Raw genomic sequence first — 23,355 nt, 5'->3', positions numbered from 1 at the left:
TCATCATCTCCTCAATGAGGTGGTCTCAAAAGTCGCAGTTACAACACACATAGGGCGCACCGCACCAAAGGGCGCACCGCACATTTTGAGGGGAAAAAAAGACGTTTAAGTGCGCCTTATAGTCGTGAAAATACGGTAGGTCTTAAAATTGTTACCATATCATAAATAGGATTTCGTTTTTGTAATGTATATCAAACTATAAAATTGACAATATTTTTCTCACATTTACCAAACCGCTCGCTGTAACCATTCTTGGTTCCGTCCCGATAGCGGAACCAATAAAAAAGATGTTGCGGCCGGACCTTAGGATGATATGACAATAACTTTTTATCTGGACAACACGGGGAAGTTTTAAAGTAAACGAAAAATTGGCTATCCATCCCAGACTTTTCTGCATGGCTAAAACCACTACCAAGGAATGTAGATTAAGCACGATGGGAATCAAGGCAGTTGAGACATATGTGCGAAGCATGAAACTCAAAGCGTCAAAATCAAGTTATGTGGAAGCAGTATTTCTCTGTTCTGTTCCACCCTTTTCTCTGCCATGCCTCCAAAGTATCTCTCACATCAACAATAGCACCAGTAGAACCAAATCTCAGGAAAATGTTTGGTGGTATGCCACTGATGAAAGTAGGGTGATTGAATAGGGAACCAAACAATGTTAGTTAATTCAGTTCAGTAGTTGTTAAAATATATCTGTTATCTGTTTGATTTTAGCTTTCTTCCTATATGGAAAGTCTTCCAAAATTTGAAACTTATCCACTGGGCCAAAAAATGTATGCTTTATGTTAAAATAAACATTTGGGGTAAATCTGTCGCTACCAGGATTTTCGTGTTTATTGTAAAGTTGGTCTTAAATTTTTATTTTTAGTGGCATTAAAAAGTCTTAAAGGAATAGTACACCCAAAACATGATTAGCCTTCATTTTCTACTCACCCCCATGCTGAACAACACCCTGGAGTACTTTTTTGATATCTCAAATGCATCTGGAGATCTGGGAGGCTTCTTGCTGTCTGCTGACATTCAAATAATGGAGGTCTATGGCGCCCGAGGCAGAAAGGTCCATAAAAGTCCACAAAAAACGTGTCAATATTCCTCCATACTGCTCGTCCAATGTATTCCAAGTGTCCTGAGTGGGTAGCGTCCATAATTTACTCGAAACGAAGTCATTTAGAATGTTTTTGGAGCATAAACAGTAGTGTATAGGATTTCCTAAAAGCGCGGCAGACCAAACCAGATGAAAGTGCGCATTCAGCTCGGCAAAGAACTCATGCTCTTCCTCAACAATGAAGTCCTCAGACATTTTTCTTTCGTTGTTTCTTTCTTTGCACAGATAAACAGCACATTTCTTCTTCTACGCTTGCATTATCGGCAGAGCAGACGCTGAATGCGCACTTTCATCTGGTTTGGTCTGCCGCGGTTTCCGTAAACTCGTGAACGCGCTTTTAGGAAATCCTATGACTTCGTTTTGAGTAAATTATGGACGCTACCCACTCAGGACACTTTGAATACATTGGACGAGGAGTATGGAGGAATATTGACACGTTTTTTGTGGACTTTTATGGACCTTTCTGCCTCGGGCGCCATAGACCTCCATTATTTGAATGTCAGCAGACGGCAAGAAGCCTCCCAGATCTCCAGATGCATTTGAGATATCAAAAAAAGTACTCCAGAGTGTTGTTCAGCATGGGGGTGAGTAGAAAATAAAGGCTAATCATGTTTTGGGTGTACTATTCCTTTAAAAAGTTTTGAATTTAACTTGCCTTTTGCTGTAGGGACGCTGTCAAAAGTGCACAGAATGCACAAATCAACAGCACAGAATGCTGTTGACTTAAATGTACTTCATTGTACTCTACATCAGTTAAAAGGTTTATCTTTAGATCTACTTTTTATAAAAGTAGATTAGAGTTTTTGCTTTCTTTAACAACTTTATTCCGAAGAACATTACATGAGGTTCTTGCTCCCAGCTGGAAACTTTAAACTTTAATATCCTTAAGCCATGGTTGAACAGTGAAAGGATTTAAAGATTGAAAATGAACATAAACAAAAGGTGAAAGACTCTTAATATAGTTTCTGTTCATCCCTATGTTCTCCAGCACTTCTCTTGTCACTATAAATGGTTTCAAGTTTAGGGTGTGGGTTTTATTGTGCTGATCTTGGCAGTCACCTGGTATTCTATTCATCCAGCTGTGCTTTCTATTGGATCCTGCCTGCTCTGTCTTTTTGTGCAACTCTCTGTTGGTGTTGTTTCTGAGGCTTTATGGATATTTTGTTAAGGACAAACTTTTTCTGTCTGGTTTATTGTAATCAAATTTGTCTGCAAAACTATTAGTTCGGTTGGTATTCTTGGAAACGTCATTTGATTTAGTTATCATGTCCTTGGGAAAAGCACAATATTTGATTCTTATCAGATGATGGTCTGTAGATAAAACCTTACATTTCTTTGTAGATAATTAACTGAGGAGTTTATGCAGACATTTTATCTTAAGGAGGTCTATACTTTAGTCAGCTGATGAGGACAAATGCAGAGTTCAATCAAAATGAGGCCTTTTGTTTTATCTGAAAATAGCATTTGTTTTTATAGCATTTTATTTTCTTAGATTTAAATAGAACACTCATGTCTGTCAAGAACAAAGGATGCAGAAAGCAGTTAACCTACATTTAGTTCCTGATTGAAAAATCTAATATTTATATTACATTTTGGTGATAACGGGTAGCAATATGTACCCAAATATCATTAACCCAGTCACAAGTTGTTAGGATTAGCAAGATTGTTTAAAAGTAAAAAGAATAAAGAAAATTGGTAAAGATGGCATAGACATTGCTTCAAGGAGAGGAATTATAACTTTTATGTAAGATGCTAACATATTTTTAATTTCTAGATTAGAATAAGAATCAGTCTCCAGATAGAGATGGGCTGATACAGATTATTTTTACATCAGATCTAACAGATGCCCATCATTGGTTGCACTTTTTGGATAGCTGATTTCCAAAGCCAATATTGTATTCTCTTCCACCAATTACATGATGAAAATGACACAATGATCAATGTGACAAAATTCTCCATCTAACCAAAAGAATGTCATAATAAATCAAACATTTAAAGTGATAAAAATGGAAGGCTTAGCAATGCATGTGCTTTACAAAAATATATTGTTGGGAAAGCAACCTGCCTCTGTGACTGGTGCACTAACGTCCTTCAGGCACTTCCTGAATTTACCCCATTTGGACAGTGGAGAGTGCAGTTTAGTCGGTGAAGGCATCTAACTGCAAATGATACAAAATGGCTAATATTTGCCTAAAGCCTGTGTAGGCAGTGGTACCAGATCTACTCAGGGGGGCTTGCCCAGCTGATGATGTCAAAATATGGCAGCGCCATTCAGAGTAGCTGTATATTACCCCTTCTGTAAGAATCCTCTCTCTTCTGGGGTCTCAACTTATTATTACCTATATTTGCGGTTATTTTACATTTCCTTTGGCGACCTGAAGTACCTGAGTAGAAGACAATCATTCTCAGTCTTTGAAGGAACATACTGTGTTCTAAGACAGACTGTGGTCAGCTATTTAAGAAGGTGACACAAAAAGTCTCAGGACTTCTTTTTATTCAGATCCATGTGCAGGGAAGGACAAATGGAACATCTTTAACAAATGACTTATGTGAAGATTTAAAAAAAACAAAACAAGTTATTCTACTTTTAGATAATAGATGGTTATTGTTGACACAAAGTTAAAAGTAGTGTAGCTCAATATGGGTAACTGACTGAGCTAAGGAGGCTAACCTGATAGCTACTGGGCACAGCTAGCCACACTGCTACTCTCTGCCTTTTATACCATGGTCTTGCCGTTACTTAATTCACCAAAAATGGATCCTTTCAGCTTTATCACGAGATACTAACACAGTGGATGCTCCCGACTCAGCACATGGACGCTGATATGTTGTCGTTGTCTGGACAACCACAATGTTTAACGTCATCATGGCAACGTTCAGACAATCATATAGCATAATGTCACTGGCATGAGCAGAGCCCCGAGCAGATCTGTTACCTACAGCGGCCAGTGTTTCAGTATACCTCTAATAATTGCTGCTTGTTTAAAGCTGAAGTCTGTAAGTTTTTAAAAATCACTTTTTTGTCATATTGGCTTAAACTGTCCCTATGCCCAGACAGCAGTACATGTGATATGTAACCTGTGAAAAAAACTGCTTCAATTGGTACCGCCTACTGCCTGTATTTCAATCTGGAAAGAATAATTCGGGACGAGTCAAAACAACCAATCACAGCCAGAGGAGCGTCTGATGGAGTGTCAATCACAGCTCACACACGCTGAATCCCGCCCCCCCCCCCCCCCTTCTGGTCGCATGCGGTAGCCGCGCAGATGCTGTGAGAAGGGTGGAGCTTGGAGGTGGGGCATGAGGGAAGCAGAGAGGGTGGGGGAGTGGCGTGAAACCTGTTTCTTCAAATTTTCAGTCGAAGTCTGCTCTCTCCTCAATGTTACAGACTGCAGCTTTAAGCAAAAATATTAGTGGGTAACAATATCCAGGTTATTTAATAAATGTTCTCATAGAGTTTGAAAACGCACTGCACTTAAAATAAAAAATAAAACACCGTTTAATTTCAAAGGAATATTGACAATTGTTTGTTGCTACTTGTTGCATAATGGCTTTCCTTAGAGGGAACGCTGATGGTGCTCCAGTGTAGCTCAGCTGATTGAAGTCTTGAGCAGATGTTGTTTTAATCTCCTGCTGCTCATCTTGGCCTGAAGTGTTTGTTTTGATTCCCATTTCGCTGCAGCTGCATAAAAGGAAAAGGGCATTAAGGTCACACCTCGCTATTGAGGACCCTTTTTGAACTTTGGTTCTTCGCTGTAAATATCTTAGCCGTTGTGAAGTTGTTGCTTTAATTGACTGATCACACTTTTCCAAAAACCCACTTATCTGGTTTCTGAACATTGAAAAAGGACTGAGGTTTAATTCTTAACTATTTAATTACTGTGACTTGGCTACACCTTTTTGCTTTTGGCTTTTTTAATGAGTAAATCTGAAGGTGTCTGCTGTATGGCTCTGCTGTTTTTTTTGTTGTTGTTTTTTTGTCTTTTTATAAACCAATGGATGAAACAGTTTATGAAAACCGTCCGAACCGTTCGGTTTGCTTGTGTTGCATTTGGTTCATGCGCTGCTCCTATTTCTCATAGGGGAAGCGTGTACACTCCAGAGCAGAAGGTGTACTGCGACCAAAGCCAACCACCAGTAGTAAACAAGAAGAAGAAGAAGTGAAGCAGCGTAGCCGGGTGTAGCAGAAAAAAATCAGTTGTTGTGGAGAATTGTGTGGGTATGGCGAGTGAGAAAGAACAGGAGTTGGAAGACGCGCCAGCAGCACTTTATGGGTCTGCTGTATGGGACCAGTTTGCATTTAGAGTGACCTACGATGACGGTGGAAAGAAAGTGGTGGATAAAAGTGCAACAGTGTGCAAGCATTGTGCAACACGTTTTGTTTATGCTGACAGCAACATGACCGCTCCGCCCCGCTGCGCTCCAGACCGCCTGCACAAAGCAAAGCCTACAGCCTCCGCTGTGGCTCCCGTCCGCTCCGCTCTGAGTTCCTTGGAGATCGTAGAGAGCATGCGCGAGATGATTAAATTCAAAGCAGCAAAACATGTGGAAATGATCCAGGGTTTCCGCGGATCATTGAAAATAATTACAATTCATTACTTTTTTTTTGTTGATTTTTTTATTTTTTTTTTCATTAATTTTTTATAATATTTATTAAATTTTTTTATTTTTCGGTGAAACAATAAACATATACCGAACCGAAAACCGTGACCACGAAACCGTGAACCGAACCGAACCGGGGATTTTGTGAACCGTTCCACCCCTAATATATATTTTTGGGACACATAAAGTTATACAAAAAAAAAATAATTAAAAGAGCCAAAATTTAATGTTATTAGGATTACAGCTTTAAATTAGGTTATCAGATTATGAGCTTTTGAAGTGGATGATCTCATCCTAAATTTCTTTCATAATCAATATGCCATAAACTTTAATTTGAGTTCAGCATATGATGTGTGATGCTCCTGCTGCTGATGCATGATCATTGTAAATGTACCAGCTTCTATGGTTGCCGCTTTAGGCAACCTTCATCTGTCTTCCTCTACTAGCTGACTTACTTCAATGAGTTTCAGAGTGCAGCAATGGGCCAATGTGCCCCGACTATAGGGACCAAGAAACAGACTACTACTAGTCTGGGGTCTGATGGTCAGAGGCAAAAAAATACAGAAGTCGTGATGGATGGAGAAGCAGAGTAAGTAAAAGTAATTACAATCTGCTTAAACCGCTGCTCTTTGTCATATCGTCAGACCTACCCACAACAAATCTCAGACTAGTCTGTTGTTGCTAAATGGAGCTTTTAACACATCAATATATTTTTAGTCTCCCATTACTGAGCTATGCATGGTATTTATTAAAGACATTAAAATTATTTATTTATAGTTAAAGTTGAATGTTTTCAATTAACTATATAAAAACTTGACAGAATCAGTGTGGATTTAAGGATTATATCTCTAAAGGGAAGATAAGACCTCTGCAACCGCACATATCAAATGTTGCTTGCATCTGGTCGCGAACCAGTCTGCGCACTTCCGCTTGAGGTCTGCGCGGATTTGCGACCGTCCGACGCGTAGTCAGGATTTTTTTGAGGTGCATGACGACGGTTGCAGAACCTCTGCGCAGGGGGCGTGGTTGCGCACAGAGATGGATCTGACGCTTGCAGAGGCTATGCGTCAGAAGCATAAATTGGCCTTAAGTGTACAAACCCACGTGATGACCAGAGCAGTGAATGAGATTACAGTCACTTTTTTTCTTATCTCAGTTTATTATGGTTTAAATGATCTGTAATAGCTACAGGCTCTGGAGAAAAGATACATTTGAAGGGGCAAATATGTCTTTAAAAAACACAATCACATTCTGGGTCATGTTTCTATATTTAGATTGTAAAATGTGATCATTGTCTACTCCAGTTTATTTATTTTTTATTTATCATTAAATGAGACATTTAGCCATTAAAAAAAAACAGAAACACTAGTTTGAAGTTAAATCCTGGGGCAGCCATCTGAAAGCAGAGGTCAGTGCCTGAATTTTCTTCTTTTTTTTTTTTTAAACTGGAGTCACTGATCGGCACCAACACGTGCCAAACAGCCCCCAGCTTCCCACAAATAACTCCAACACAATCTAACGGCAAAGGCCACTGGTTATATATAGCAAACAAACAGGACACGGTGCACTCATGTCTGACCCTCTGGTTGTTTATCTTTTAGGATTTCTTGGAAGACAACATCAATAATCAATTGCTGCTTTAAGGTTTTTTATATTGTCTTTTTATTAAAGTAAAGTTTTCTGTGACAAAAACAAACCTCTGTTTCTTGCAATAGTTTTTTTTTCCTAGGTTAAAGGGATAGTTCGGTATTTTTGACATGAATCTGTATGGCATCCCCATCACCAGCGGCATGCAATCACACTGACTTACCCCTGGCAGCGTCCTGTGAGCAGAGTTATCGTCCAGTTTTGGTCAAGCCGAAAGTAGTCCGGCAGGTTTTTAGGACCAGCGAAATAAAACTTTTCTCTTCCCAAAACATTATGTGTTCAAAAGAGTGATATTTTTGCATCCCAAAAACGTTGTAGTGGAAAAAGTCACACGTCGTTATCAATTGGTCCTATTTTCTCTCTGTTCGTATCACTGCGCGCCGTCATTCAGACAGCGAGCTCAACAACAGCCAGATGCATGTCTCCCTCCGCCTAGCTCCTAGCTGGGCAAAAATATCACTCTTTTGAACACATAATGTTTTGGGAAGAGAAAAGTTTTATTTCGCTGGTCCTAAAAACCTGCCGGACTACTTTCGGCTTGACCAAAACTGGACGATAACTCTGCTCACAGGACGCTGCCAGGGGTAAGTCAGTGTGATTGCATGCCACTGGTGATGGGGATGCCATACAGATTCATGTCAAAAATACCGAACTATCCCTTTAAGGTTTCAATGAATTTAAAATAACTTAATGAAAAATGTATAAACATCACTTGAGAGCTATGTTGGTTTGGTTGGTTGGTACTAGGGAAACGGATCTAAGCATTGTTAATTGTTCTGATATACCGGTACTCATTTAAACTTTTGATTTCAAATTAAAACATTTTATTTTAACCAGCTCAAAGCTTTTCACAAATAATTCTGCCACATTATCTCTTTCAGTGTCACCATTAAAGAAGAAAGACACATAATACTACATAAAGTCTAAGATTATAAAGGGCTCTTTTGTGCATAATAAGCAAAAAAAAGCAGACCTCAAATTTACAGAAACAAAAGTCTAAATACTGTCCTAAGCTTTATCACAGCATCTCCAAACTATTTGCATTGATCTTAACGTGTTGGGAATTTTTAAGAAACATAAAATTTTATAAAATTGGGAACATTGCCAAGTTTAGAGAATGCCTCCAAAACCTCTGAACAAGACCACATCACATTTATTGGAGCATCTAAAAAACATTAAAATAACATAATAAATAGGGTCTATGATTTCCCTCCATCATACAGGGTTCCCGCAGGTCCTTAAAAAGTCTTAAAAGGCATTGAATTCTTCAAAATAAAACTAAGGCCTTAATTGGTATTAAAATGTCTTAAATCAGTCTTTTGTAGGTCTTAATTTTTAAAACATGATAAATAGGATCATTTTTATTATGATTTATTTTTGTAATCTAAATAAAACATTAAAATTTACCTTTTTTTTTTAATAAAAAAAAAAATAATGGCTCGCCATTATTGGTTCCGTCCTGATAGCGGAACCAATAAAAGCGTTGTTGCGGCCGACCATTTGGGAGATGCGCCATTTACTTTTTGTCTGGAAAATATGAGCAATATGTACCAGGGGACATACATGAGGCACAGTGTATTTTTTGCAAAAAGCGATTCAAGCTCGGAACAATGGGAATTAAGGCAGTGGAGTCACATGCAAAGCGCAAAACACAAAGCGTCAAAATCGAGTTACAGCGAAACACAGTATTTCTCAGTTTTGTTCCACCCTTTTTTCTGCAACGCCTCCACTTATCACCAAATCAAAAAGACTAAGAAAATGATACAAAGAAAAATAGCTGCAAAAAAGACTTAGCACTGGTTATGTTGTGGCTTTAAAACTGATTTGTTTTGTTCCCTGCTAAAACAAAGTTTGTGAATTCAGTTAAATAATTGTTAAAATATATCTGTCATTTGTTTGTTTTTAGCTTTCTTCCTGTATAGAAAGCGTTTCAGTATTTGAAACATTAATGCAGTGGTTTATGTTATAATAAACCTTTTGGGTTAAGTTGTCGCAAGCAGGTTTTTCTTGTGTTTCTTGTGAATTTGGTCTTAAATTTTTATTTCTAGTGGCATCAAAAAGTCTTAAAAAGTCTTGAATTTAACTTGCCTTATGCTGTAGGAACCCTGACATAATCGAGTTTACAACATTCTTTATTTTGCAGCTGATGACTTTTAGGTGGTGAAATAAATTTGTACTGCTACCTTTTGCAGGAATGACTTTGAACGTTCTCAGCGTGAAATCCAAACCATTGCCATATATTGTTGAGCTGAAACAACGCAGAAAATAATCCTGTTTGGAGAATGGGATTCTGATGCATTCAAAGTGTGTGGGGAAAATAAAACTTAGTGAAATACATGCAGATGGCTTCATGTTGTCATGCAAATTAGTATTCGACGGTTGCGATAGTTATTTTAACTATTGTGCGTGGGGAAACTCGAGATACATTGAGCATATTTAAAATATATCCCCCACCCCTATTATAGCTTGGTTGAAATATCAACATTTGAAGTGTCTTGATACTTTTGTTAGGCTTGTTTTATCTTGTTGTTCAGACATTTTGACACTCCTTGATTTGTGCTCTCACAGAGAACTTTAAACATGAAAAGGAAAACATCAGTCTCTTATCGCCTTGGGCTTGAAGGATGTTCTCAAAGGAGTCATTTTACTTGGCTTATTGTGACTAAGCTGTTCTCTTTCCTGCATCAGTGGTTTAGAATAGTTCAATGGCATCTTTAAAATGTTTTGTACTTTTCTGTTCTGCAGTGTGGGAGTCATGCTGGTCACACATGACTTTGCAGCTTTGATTACTCACAGTTCCTAACTAAACTTATTTCTTGCCATAGAGGCCAGTAAGAAGAATCTGCAATAAATCAGCACAAAAACAGACAGAGCCATGGTGGAATACTACCAGATATTGGGAGTCCAAAGAAATGCAACACAAGACGACATTAAAAAAGCGTAAGTATTCAAGTGTTTGCTTTCTCTTTCTGATGCTGGCAAACTGCTAATTAGCTAACGCCTATGACATGCAATAAGGAAGTGATGTGCCCTATAGTTGGACGAGCTCACACAAAGGAAAGGACTGAAACTTCAGATTGAATAGTGTTGTCTGGCTGTAAATCTTTAGCTATCTAGCGACCAGCACCATTCCAACAAACAATCTATATTTCCTAACTGGTTCTCGTAAACAGGTAAGGGACAAACTTCTCTAGAGTCAAGGAATAAAAAAATATTTTTAGGCCCAACATTAAAACTAATCGTTTGCTAAAAATGTGAATGGACATTTTCATTATCATTATAACATTTTTTATGATTTCTTTTGTATGTTTAAAAAGAAAAGCAATAAGTTTGAAAATATGATTAGTTACTTTGAGCATTTTAGTGAGGAAAATCACACTTTGTCATTGCTCCTTATAAAAAATAACATTAAAAATGGATAGCTTGTTAATGGAAGTTAAGTTCATGGGGCAGCAGTGAAAGGCTTTCACAGCCATACAGTTACGTGAAACGGAGTAAAAGAAATGTCTGTGCCAATTGTCAGCCATCTGGGTCATGGTAACCACAAAACAGGCTGAAATTAGAGGCAGTGGACTGTAATTCTGGGCTGCATGCGTGGGTTCTCTCCGGGTACTCCGGCTTCCCCCCACAGTCCAAAAACAAGACTGTTATTCTTTAAATCCTCCTTAGGTGTGAGTGTGTGCGTGAATGGCTCTTTGTCCTGTTTGTCTCTGTTGCCCCGCAATGGACTGGCGCCCTGTCCAGGGTGTACCCTGCCTCTCGCCCATTGGCAGCTGGAGATGGGCACCAGAACCCCTTGCGACCAAAACAGGGATAAGTGTGTCAGAAAATGGATGATTGGATGTCATTCCTTCACCCCTCCTTCAAACCTGTTTTGGCCCAATGGGGAAAAACTAAGCATGAACTTACAAACACATAGTGTTAGGCTCTGAGCACGATAGCTGGACATGTTCACCTCAAGAACAAAGGACACACCTTTAATAGCCAAAATGTACAGATCTCGAACAGATGGTTTTAAATTTGGGTGAAGGAAGCCATCCTTATTTAAAGCGAGAAACTATCACTGAACAGAAGGGGAGGGATGCAGTTAAAGCTACCAGGCATATACAACTCTTTGCTGAAACCCCTGCTGAAGATGTTACACAAGCAAATATCAGATTAAGACTTTGCTTGTGTGGTAGACTGAAAAAAAAAAAAAAAAAAAAAACATTTTTTTTTGTTTAGTTTTTTCTTTTCTATCAATTTTTTGCAATTTTTTTTTACCACAAAGAGTACTGTGATAAAGATTTAAGGTATTCCTCCTATGGGCTCTGTTCAAAATCAGAAAAGGCCACAAAATTTTATAGTTGTTATCAGAAGAATGCTAATATTAACCCAACCTTGCTTTTATCACACTTATGTCTATTTCTCACAAAGAGGTGATTCTAACAATCAGAGACTAACTAAGAGTCGGTTCTTGTTGCTGCTTGCATAACTTTTTACCCCTTGGTTTTGAAAACCAGAAAACTGGTAAACAAACTATGGCAAACAGCTAATATTGCTAACGCTACATCCACATGAATGCCCACAACAGTCAAATTCTTAAAGGTACCCTAACAGGTAAAACAAGGGGGTTTGAATGAGCTCTATGTATTTATTTATTTTTCTCCTAAAATATTACACATAAATTTACAGACAATTGAAGCGTATTGTATATGAGTAATACCAGGCTAACAAAAAAAGCTGCTATATTTGATAAATTTCATGTGAGTGAAGCCTTTTCCATTGACTTTTGTAAAGGATGTAAATAAAAGATAATGGGGTGTTTATGGTAAAAACATCTTAAAAATTGATGGAAATGAGGAAGATTCTGGAATAGAAAAAAATTCTTAAATGAAAGAAAATATGTAAAATTTCATTTTGAAATATTCACCAAACAGTCGCCGCAGAACATCTATTTTGATACCGTTAAAGTCTACATGTTTTTTTTGTTGGGTTTTCTTCCCTCAGTAAACAGACTAGGATGTAGCATAATTAACAAGTAGTTTGCTTTGTTTGACCAGGGCTGGCCCCCTGACCACTCACTCAATCTTTTCACTGCCAGATAATATGACTACAAAGATGTGAGGAACCAGGACTGCTGACTAAAGGGAGCAGAGCCCCTGAATTGAATCCCCGAGTTTTTAAAACCCCTTGTCTTATCTGCAGCTTCTGTGGGCTTAGAAACAAACAGCCGCACTGTGAGCCCCCCCTCCCCCTCTCTGCTTGTAAATGCAGTGCTTTGTTAAGTCTGCAAGGGAGGGGAGGAGCACCATCTCCATTGATTTGCAACAGGTTTTCTGTTATGTAAAAACACTCTGAAAGGATGTATTAAATTATCCTGTAACTTTTTTCAACAGGAAATGTGACTGAAACATAATATGAGATTGGCTCTCCTAGCTCGCCAACATCCCTGTAGCTGAGGAATGTATAATACATGTTATTATTTTAAGTTCATCCAAGGGATTGGACTCTGGACCTGGTTGTTTGGATTGTTGGGGGAGTGGTGGCCTAGTGGTTAGGGCATAGGGCTTGGAATCCTGAGGTTCTGAGTTTGAGCCCCACTCCCACAGACTGCCACTCTGGGTCCCTGAGCAAAAGATCCTTAACCCCAGACTGCTCCTCGGGCGCCACACAATGGCAGCCCATGGCTCCCCAAGGGGATAGGTTAAATGCAGAGAGTTCATTTGGTTACTCTGTACTTGTGACAGTGTACTGACAGTAAACAAGCTGGAAATGTATGTATTGTTTACTTTTTAACTATCTTGAAATGGATTTTGTGTTTGGTATTTTGCCACAATGCAAAGCATCAAATATTTAAAAAGCTTCAAATATTTCCACCTTAAGTATGTAGCCTAGATACATTATGAGCAAGACTGTGCTGAAAGGGAAGGTTTTTCTTTTTTCTCACCTCCAGCAATCCCAACAAGACCGAACAAGCTGCACATATTAAGTATTCATCCAGCTGCACTGTCATGGACCTTTAATTTCTCAATAGAGCCATGTGTAGTTTGATAAGCTGAGGATTGTTCAGTCTGACCTCAGATTGAACCTGCTTGGACATTCCCTCCTGGATACACTGACAAATCTTTTTCAATTGTGAATAGACTTTTTATTCAGACAAAATACATTTCAACTGGACTATTAAAGTATTATCCTCACCTAATTTTGTGACTGACAAAGAAAGCATTTTAGAAAAGAAGTAAACTAAACATTCCTTTCTATTCCATCATGAGGAAGATTTTTCCTGGATTTAACCCTTCAGTTCTTGTTCTGGACCCAGAGTGACACTCTGAGATTCCAAAAGAATGCTTGAAACTGCCGATTTACACACAAAATCTATTGAAATGAATGCTTTCCTTGAGGCCAAGTAAAGGCTTTTATAATAGAGCAAACAAAAAACCAAGGATATAGTTGCTGATTAAAAAACTAGGGCTGAAACTATCCGATTAATCGGCTAATTGTCAACTAATTTAGCTATCGATTAATCGTTAAGTGTAGTATAGAGACTGTAAAACATGTCTTTAGCTGACAGAGCGACCCAAAATATTTTGCATTTAAAATTAAACATTTTCGTCTATCAATATGCCTTAACTAGAACTCTTCAACTAAAAAGTTTTAGTTTGACCTTGTTAAAATTCGTAAAAAAATCCACACAAAAAAAGATCAACAGGTTAATCGATTTGCTTAACAATCATTAGTCATAGCGCTACAAAAACGATACAAAGATTGTCTTATAGCAGGTGTATTGTCTGCATAACCTAAATTGAGGTTTTAAATATTGATTCTTTCAAAACCAAAACTTCTGTCCTATCATTTTCACATTTTAGAGCTCTGGTCCTCTGCAGTTTTTTTAATGCAGAGAAATAGTGGTGTAGTTTCTAACTGAGCACTTCCTGTCAGCTTCCTATGCTTTACAAGAAAGCATATTTTAACAAACTGAGCAATGGTTCTGCGAGATACCGTCCAGTTTTCTTAGCTAAATTTAGCTCATTTGTTTTTGCTTTGTTATTTACAAAGCTGCATAATTTTTAATAATGCAAAAGTATTAAAATTACACTTTGCAGTTGTTTAAAAAGTTGTTTAAAATCTGTGTCCAAACAACTGTGAATCAATCGTACAGTGAAGTTTGGTCAGCAGTTAAAATACTTCTTGTTTGAATTAATTAATCAGCATCTTGTACGTTTCTCTTTAAAATTTCTCAATGCTGTAAATTTTCCTAACATATGTACAATGCTTTATTTTTGTAAATAGTAATTTACTCATTAAAAAAAAAAAATCCTTTAGAATCTATGGATATTTATTATCTTTAAATAAAACCTGATATGTATATTCTGCTGTTCTGCAATCTTTATTTCTAAACTAAAAAAGATGAAGGCATTTTACCCCATTTTTGCATTTATGTTTATATATGTAGCCTGTGCATCTGAATTTTTATTAAATGCCAAGGTTGATTGAAATAAATGCTAATGGTTGTGTTTATAAACTAAGACAGTACTAGTTGTGATGCATTAAATAGACAGATATCAATATCTGACCAGTCAATCACTGATCAGAACCAGTCATTGGAAAATTGTCCAGTTCCCGTGTCTGGCTGACCTCTCCTCTTCTGATCTCTCGCCCCTCTGCTGGATTAAATATTGTTCTTGGCATATTTTTATATTAAGCACCACTGTGATTTAAATTGGGTGCTTTTTTTTCTTCTTCACTCCACAGTTACAGAAAATTGGCGTTGAAATGGCATCCAGATAAGAACCCAGACAACAAGGAAGAGGCAGAGAGGCGGTTTAAAGAGCTGTCAGAGGCTTATGAAGTCCTGTCAGATGGTAAGATTGATTTGTTTCAACTTCAAATGTATTCACATTCTGTTTTTGTCCCAATGCTTTACCCCCTGTGCTTTCCTACTTTTTAATATTCAGGTTAAGTGGTTTTGTTTGGGTGGTATTATTTATTTTACTTTAAGCCTTAAAAAAAAAACTATTTCTAAGGTTAAAGTTAAAGATTTATTGTTTAATAAAGTGACCAGGGGTTTTTAGGTTGCTTTTTTATGAGCTGCAAATTAAGTCATTTTTATTCAGTATTTATTTGTAGGGAATTTTCACACCCCTGATGTTTAGACCATTTAAAATGAGCTCCTGTTCATCACATTGAGCTTCTTTAACATACATTGAATTACTCCAAGGTGTACTGCTGTTAGTTGCCTGTGGAGCCCAGAGAGAATCTGGTTATCAGCGTCAAAACTGCTTGCAGCAGCAGTTCTTGAGAATTTTGTGTCAGATTTGCTTGAATGCGCTTCTCTTATCGTCACAAGTCTGCCATGGTTTTGCTTTTAGTTACGCATATGAAGCTGTTTGGCTCATAATGGACTCTGTTAGTAATTGCAAAAATGTTAAACAATTCACTGGACTTGGTTTCCATGTTTGAAGATGTTTCACTTCCCATCCAGAAAGCTTTTTCATTTCAAAATGTCAGAATTAGCGTTGAGTTCGAAGCCTTATATAGTAGCCCAAAAACTTGTTTTGGCTTAGAAAACATGACATTTGAATCTCTATTAGTGATAATCTTGGACAAAGTGAGTGTCTCATTTTGTCATCTTTTGATGGCTTTGCTTAAACCTTAATTAAAAGTTATAGAAATGTAAAAGAAAATTGTAAAAAGTAAGGTCTGCAATGGCTAAATGTAAAATCCTACAATGATACTGGGTTGTTGAATATGAAACGACCTGATAATTCTTGTGAAATAGTAAATCTGGATTTCCTAAACAGTGTTTTGTTTTTTGTTTTTTAAAGCAGGAGGGCCGGAAAAACAACTTTAGTTTTCTGTTGTTTGAAAACACGATAATCTGGAAATACTGTAAATAATGTTCAACTTGTCTGTCAACAAATCTTAAATCTGTTGAAGCTCATTTCGAAAGACAATCATATTTTTTTTATTAATTTATTTTTTTTAACCTTGTGCTCCTTTGAGGATGCATCAGTTTATTTTGCACTATTTTAATTTAGCTTTATGGGCTAATTTGTCATGTTAAACCAATAGCCAACTTTACATCATAGTTTTTGATTCTAACTGAGGAAGCATATTTTATTTTGGTGTTTATTACACCCATACTTAAGCTACTTTGAAATTAGTTTCTTGTTTTTATCTCTCAGCTTAACCATATCCCACAATGCAACACACCCCTGGCTTTGGGAAGGCATTTAATGACTTTATCAGATAATGCTCACAACATAAACAAAGCACTCAAATGGATCTCAGAACAGTAGCTGTGCTTCAGACCCCAGTGGGATTTCTGTCTTCAGATTTATACTACAAAAACACACTAACCAGTTCTTTTTTTTTCTTTTCTTTTTTTTCAAAAATTAAATAGCTCAGGTTTTTAAACACCTCGAGTCTCATGTATTTAATGTACATTATATTTATTATGAGCTATTAATATTTTTCAAGTTTTAATGTTAATTTCTTTAAGGGTGACAATTCTTCCAAACAATTGTGATAAAATCATACTTTAGACTGACCTGCAAAAGATGCATGTTGTTGCCGTATTTCCCTCTGATTTGGAAATCACTCATTTTTTTCTTTTTCATGTTGTTTGACAAAATATGTCTGCGTCATTCTCCAAAGCACCCAAAAGTAAAGTAAATTAAACACCTGATGCCAAATCAGCTCTTGCCTCCTTAGAATTATAGTTATTTTTCAAAGGTTGTTCCTCACTTACATTTTTTTCTTTTTCTTTCACAGAAAACAAAAGGAGTCTTTATGATCGATATGGAAAAGACGGCCTCTCTGGTAGAGGTAAGGAAACAACTTTTAAAATGGGTGAAAGGAGACACAATAAGACCAGATTTTGGAGACTTCTTAGTTCTTGGTTGATATACTGACATGTTATATTTGCACTGATTAGTTTAGATTTTCTTGTAACTGAGCCTTTCTTTTTTTATATCTCCAAGGAAACCACTATGATAACTTCAGCCATGGTGGCGGCTTCACATTCCGTAACCCAGAGGACGTTTTCAGGGAATTCTTTGGTGGAAGAGATCCGTTTGCTGATTTGTTTGGTAAGGCTAACGTGTTCTTAGCACAGACATGGCCGCTGGCTTGATGGGACTGTCTAAATACAGAGAGGGGCTGTGGTTCCCTTGTAAAATTGTGCTCAAAATAATACATGAGGATTGGAAACACTCCAAAGAGAGACTTTTTATTTCATTTTTTTGTATATGCACAGCAACATGCTCTGTTACCTAATGAGTTTGCCCCTTAGCCGCTTTTTCCTGATGTGCAACTGTAGATGTAGGGGGAAAAATCCCAGTGCTAATCCCTCTGCTACACTCGACACTCTCCTCAACAGGATGCATCTGCCAGTAGATGCCTCTTGTAGATACAGTGCTGGCTGTTGACTTCAGCATCGTTACATAACCTCCCTCATTTAGCAATTATTTTGACCTTTTCTGTAATATAATCCACAAATTTCATTAATAAACTATTGACCTTTGATCACTGGCGAATCAAGAAAGCTCATTTTTCTACAGGAACTCTTAAGCCTGTTTGTAAGTATTTTCTTTAGAAGTACATATCCTTCATGTTGACACCTACATCATCTATTTCTTAACCTCAAAGGGACTGTAGAGTATAGTTAAAGGCAACGATTTAGGTCAATTTCTGTGTGTTTGTTAAAGTCTTTGTAATAAATCTGAAAAAGGAACAGTTTCTGAAATGTGTTTATAAAAGAGTGAAACACTTTTAGTGCTTGTTGGAGGGTATCTGGGTTCAACAGAAGGCTGATTGGAAAGCATTTTGTACTTCACCTCATGTAGCTCTAAATAAGGAGTTCAGACGCAGGCGGAGGATGGATTCTAGCATCTACATCACTCAACTGGAATGCATTCAAAAATAGCTTCCATGTTGAAACGAAAGCAGATTTAATAAGCGTGTGCTTGCCTCCCGTACAGACGTACATGGAGTATACAGATGGAAGATTACTGTCCTGTCATGATGCTGACATGTTAGGGCCATACTGACATGGATAAGGAGTAACTCAGCTGTTGCTGTTTACTCGTAAACAGTGACCATAAAACAAGATGGCCAAATCCCTGAGCTGAAGATGGAGGTTCAGTTTCTGTTTTGACTTTAAATAGCCTTTATTGCATTTGTCTGACTCGTAACTGGAGAAAGTTGCATTAGTTTAAAAAAAGTATTTAAACCCTTTGAATCTATTTTTCACAAAGTAAGCAAAAATGTGTAGTGTCCTTTTAGCCGATCCTCCTTTAAAATCAGAAAGATGAAACCGGAGGAGCTGCAGATGTTTGCTGCTCAGGTGAGACTTTGTTATGCTTTCTGGCATTTGTTGAGGGAAACTAAATATTTTCTAAATGCCATTCCCACTGAGCAGTTGACACAATAATGAGATGTTTGTCAGCAGCTACGTTTACAGGAAAAAAATAGTTTGAGAGTATCGACTAATTTGTGTAAAAAAAAAAAAAGGAAACCAGTTTATTTTCTTTCCACCTTCCACTAACGCTCTGCTTTCTGTCGCTCTGTTTTATAAAATCCAAACACAATTAAAGTTGTTTGTAAAATGTGAAATTGTGCAGCTATGAATACTTAAGGAGGCACATTATCAGTTCATTTTTTTATTTTTAAATTAGAAATGCATGATTGAGAGTATTTTGATGGCATTTGTTTAAAGAAGCGGGCATCTTGTTTGAATCGTCACTGTTTATTGGCCATAAAGTTTCAGTTGCTCGTTTAGCCTGAGCTCAGCTAGGGAAGGTGTTCCAGGGTTGTATATAAATCCCATTCAGCCCTCAGGTCCTGATCGTCCAGCTGCCTGTCTTAGCAAACAGCAGCTGGTCCTGTGGATCTGTCACTCAGCCCACTCAGTGTCCTCTGAGACAAACAGTCTCTCACTTCAATGTGGCCAAGATGTCTGCCAGGAATGGCAGACGCTTTTCCTGAAATGAACGCGATGAATCGAGAAGGAGAGGTCAACTTTTTTTATTTTGCTTCCTGCTGAATTCTACCTTGACTTATTTTGTTATTCATATCTTTAGTTTAAGGTCCCTAAAGCCACATGTGCTCTAATTATTAAATGTGTAAGGCTTTATGTATTTGTCAAGTATGCAAAATACGATAAGGGATATCGCAACTGGTCCAATTTTACAGGTACTTGCCCCTGCACCATCTGTGGGCCAGTGGCATTGCTCTCTCTCTCTCTTTCCTTCCCTCAAGGCACCACTAGGTCTCTGTGACTGGAATCGGAGTTGGGTAGGCTCAGAAGGTTGTCAAATGGGCACCCCCCTTCACTGGTGTTTCGTTGATTTAAGCCCATGACACCTCGGAGGGGCTCAACGGCAAATCCAGCGTCCTGGACCCACCCCTACCGAACGCCACCCAACTCCTCATCCAGTTCTTCGTTCGCTCAGTGCTTCGGTTCTGCCAGCGCACCTCGCGCTGCATCCAAATCCAGCGAGATGCCTCCTCCGCCCGCTTGGTGACGTTGGCTACAAGCCGCTTCCTGGCCAGCCCTTCAATCCCCAGCAGTCCAAGGGCTCTCCAGAGCGACCGTCCAGCAAAGCCTCTGCAGCCCACCTCCACTGGGAGATTCCAGGTCTTCCATCCATTTTGCTGGCTCTCTAGGATGAGGGCTTGGTATTTATTGAGCGTACGCTCATAGGCCTCCTCCATCCTCTCTTCCCAGGGGATAGTCAGCTCGATGAGCACCACCTGCTTGGTACCTTTAGACCATAGAACAATGTCTGGTCTCAGGCTAGTGTGGGCTATCTCCTCAGGGAATTTGAGCTGCTTTTTTAGGTCTGCCCGCATCTCCCAGTCATTTGCCGTGGCCAGGACCCCCTTGCTCTTCCCTCCCACTACTCCACTTTCTCCTGCCCTGGTAAAATGTATGAAACAAGGCCCTTTGGATAGCTGTCTTGCCCTTTTCCTTGCCTGCTCGATGCCGTCGGCCAATTGAGCAAGGATCTGGTCATGACGCCACCGGAACTTGCCATCTGCTAAGCTTGACTGACATGAAGAGAGGACGTGCTCAAGGTTAGCTGTCCTTCCACAGAGCTTGCAGCTTGGGCTCTCGACCATTCCCCAGGTGTGGAGGTTTGAGGGAGTAGGTAGGACGTCATAAACAGAGCATAAAAGGAACTTGATGCGGTGGCCTTCCATGCTCCAGATGTCCTGCCAAGTAAGAGCCCTCTCTCTCGCACTCTCCCATCTAGTCCAGCTGCCTTGTTTGTTCATGGCTACAGCCTTGACATGCCGGCTTTCCTCCTCCACCCTTCTGACCTCTTTCTGCACCAAGCCTCGCCTCTCCCTTGGGTCCGCTTTGTTCCAGCTTGTTCTGGTGAAGCAACCTAAACCCAGCCTTCCCTGGGCTACCGACCCGACAATGTCTGCGTGATTCAGTCTGTCCTCGGCCTCCTTCAATGCTCTGCTGGCTGACCACTTTCGGCCTGTCCAGATGACGATGTCTGCCTGACGTACTCTCACGTCTTTACTGTCTCGCAGCATCATGGCCTGGCGTGTTTTTGTCGCCTTGTACTCTTCCACCACTGATGTTATTGGCAGCTGTAGCTTGCTGCCTGTGCTGTACAGGCCAATGGAGCAAAAGCTTTTTGGGATGCCCAACCATCTCCTCAGGTAGGTGTTCAGCTTCCTCTCCAGTCCCTCAACAGTGGAGACAGGTACCTCATAAACCAGGAGAGGCCAGAGCAGTCTGGGGAGAACCCCATGTTGGTAACCCCAGGCTTTGTACTTGCCCGGGAGGCTGCTCTTCTCGAGAGATGTCATCCAAGTTTCTGCCTGGCTAAGCAGCTCCTTCACACTCTGCCTGTCATTGAGGTCTGCCCTGTACCACTTTCCCAAGCACTTCACAGGCTTTTCTTGGACAGTTGGGATCGTGTTCTCTCCAATTTTGAAGTGATACCGATCCTGAACGCGCCCCTTCTTCAGAACCAGGCTTCTAGATTTTTCTGGTTTGAACTCCATCCTTGCCCAATTGGTGATCTCAACCAAGTCCTCCAGAATCCATCTTCCTTCTGGTACTGATCTTGCTGTTATGGTGAGATCGTCCATAAATGCTCGAATGGGCAGCATCTGGACTCCACTTGCAAGTACTGCACCTCGACGCAACTTCTCTGCTGATTTGACGAGAAGGTTCATCGCTGCGGAAAAAAGGATCACTGAAATCGTGCAGCCTGTGACAATGCCCACTTCCAGTCTCTGCCAGTTGGTGGTAAACTCCCTACAGGTTTAACGCATGTTGAATCCGTCGAAGTAGTATTGCAGAAGCGCCTGAAATCGCTTAGGTATATGGTAGGTCTTCAGCGTCAGCTCCACTAGCTTGTGGGGTATTGTTCCATAAGCATTTGACAGATCCAACCACAGTACTGCCAGGTTGCCATGGTTTTTCTTCGCGTCCTCAATGATTTTGGAGATAACGCTGGTATGTTCAAGGCAGCCAGATATCCCTGGAATGCCCCCTTTTTGTACCGCAGTGTCCATGTACCCGTTCTCCAACATAAAGGTGGTCAACCTCTTTGCCAGGATCCCCAGGAAGATCTTAGCTTCCACATTGAGCAGTGAGATGGTGCGAAACTGCTTGATCCCTGAAGAGTTCTCCTCCTTAGGGATGAAGCAACCCTCTGCGATCAGCCAGTCATCAGGAAGGTAGTTCTTCTTCCATGCCACTGTCAGTAGCTTCCAGAGTCGTCTCCTGAGCCTTTTGCAATGCTTGTAAACACTGTATGAGATGCCATTTGGCCCTGGAGCCGATTTTCCTCTGGCTTTCTTTAGAAAGCTGTTAACTTCCTGCCAGCTTGGTTCCTCTGTCTTGAAGGGGATTGTTGGTTCGGCTGGTTTGATGAGCTTTTCCATCTCATCCAAACTGACCTCCCTTCTGGGATCACTATGAACCTGACGAAGATGTTCCTCCACCTCCTCCTTTGTTGCTTTCAACTCCCCTGATCTTTTGTCACCCAGGAGTTTTGACAGGTATTGGAATGGATTCTTGGTGAAAGCTGCCCTTTCTTTCAACCGCCGCTTCCTGTCCCTGCGGTGACACTCAGCTCGTCGCAAGATCTTAATGCGCTCCCTCAGATTCTTCCAGAGTTCTGTGATTGCTGGTTTCTCATTTGGTGTTGCTTTGCGAAAGGCCTTCTTCAGCCTCCGCAAGTCCCCTCTCAGGGTTGCTATCTCCTTCAGGCGTCTATTCTCTTTGAGCTGGGTGTCTGCTCTGCCTTTCAGCTCTTTCCTTCCGAAGCTCTCAGCACCCATGCTCCAGATTATAGAGGACATGGCCTTGAGCTTCTTCCCCACATCTCCTGCAGTGGCTGCTTCCAGCACCTGGTCCACGTCGCGATCAAACATCTCCCATTCTTTTGTTGCAGCTGCATTTGGCCAGTTCACACGTTGTTTCCGGACGTCTCCTTCACAAGTGATCTGCGCAAGCTGCCTGTTATACTGAGTCACTTCACTCTCACTCTGTTGCCTTGCTGCCTCCGTCACATCAGCGATGCTGCTCCTGCTTCCCTCCTCGTCATGTGCCTGGAGATTCTGGAGACTGTGGTTTGTGTCCTGCCCCGGCCTCTCCTCCGTATCACCAGGTTTCCCTGTGCGTTGCACATTACTTTCAGGTTGTAAGCACTTCATCTTTGTCTGATGTATCTTCAGCCCTTTCTCATTTTTGCATTTCTTCCCACATCTACAGACCCGGGATAAATCGCTTGGCTGTTCCGTAGTCGTTTGTCCGTTAATGGTGGTCATAACGTTGTTCTGTCCTGTGGGTCGATCATCCTCCCCCGCTCTCGCTCGGCCCCGGGGGTATCTTGTAATATACCTTTCCATAGCGGTTGTTTGGGTTTTCTCCTCACGGAGAGTGTGGTTGGCCTGCCAAGCCGCCACACCCCAGCTCTGGTCTTTCCCAGATGTTAGCAGTCTTTCCTCGCTGTCACCGTTCTTCCTCGGTTGCCAACTTG

General features: G+C 39.9%; 1 protein-coding gene across 2 annotated transcripts in view; it reads left to right on the top strand.

The window, feature by feature from the left end:
* Positions 1-23,355, top strand: part of dnajb6b (DnaJ heat shock protein family (Hsp40) member B6b) — a 50,691-nt gene that overhangs the window by 5,509 nt on the left and 21,827 nt on the right. For both annotated transcript variants that reach the window (XM_038297923.1, XM_038297924.1), the window contains exons 2-5: positions 10,183-10,297; positions 15,092-15,201; positions 17,114-17,167; positions 17,323-17,430. In XM_038297923.1, coding sequence (XP_038153851.1) covers positions 10,233-10,297; positions 15,092-15,201; positions 17,114-17,167; positions 17,323-17,430 — 337 coding nt within the window. In that variant the 5' untranslated portion in view covers positions 10,183-10,232. The remainder of the gene's footprint in view (positions 1-10,182; positions 10,298-15,091; positions 15,202-17,113; positions 17,168-17,322; positions 17,431-23,355) is intronic.

The sequence above is a fragment of the Cyprinodon tularosa genome, unplaced genomic scaffold (genome assembly GCF_016077235.1).
Source record: "Cyprinodon tularosa strain WSP-4 unplaced genomic scaffold, ASM1607723v1 ctg4, whole genome shotgun sequence".
Taxonomy (NCBI): Eukaryota; Metazoa; Chordata; class Actinopteri; order Cyprinodontiformes; family Cyprinodontidae; genus Cyprinodon; species Cyprinodon tularosa.
This window is presented reverse-complemented; position numbering and strand designations above follow the sequence as displayed.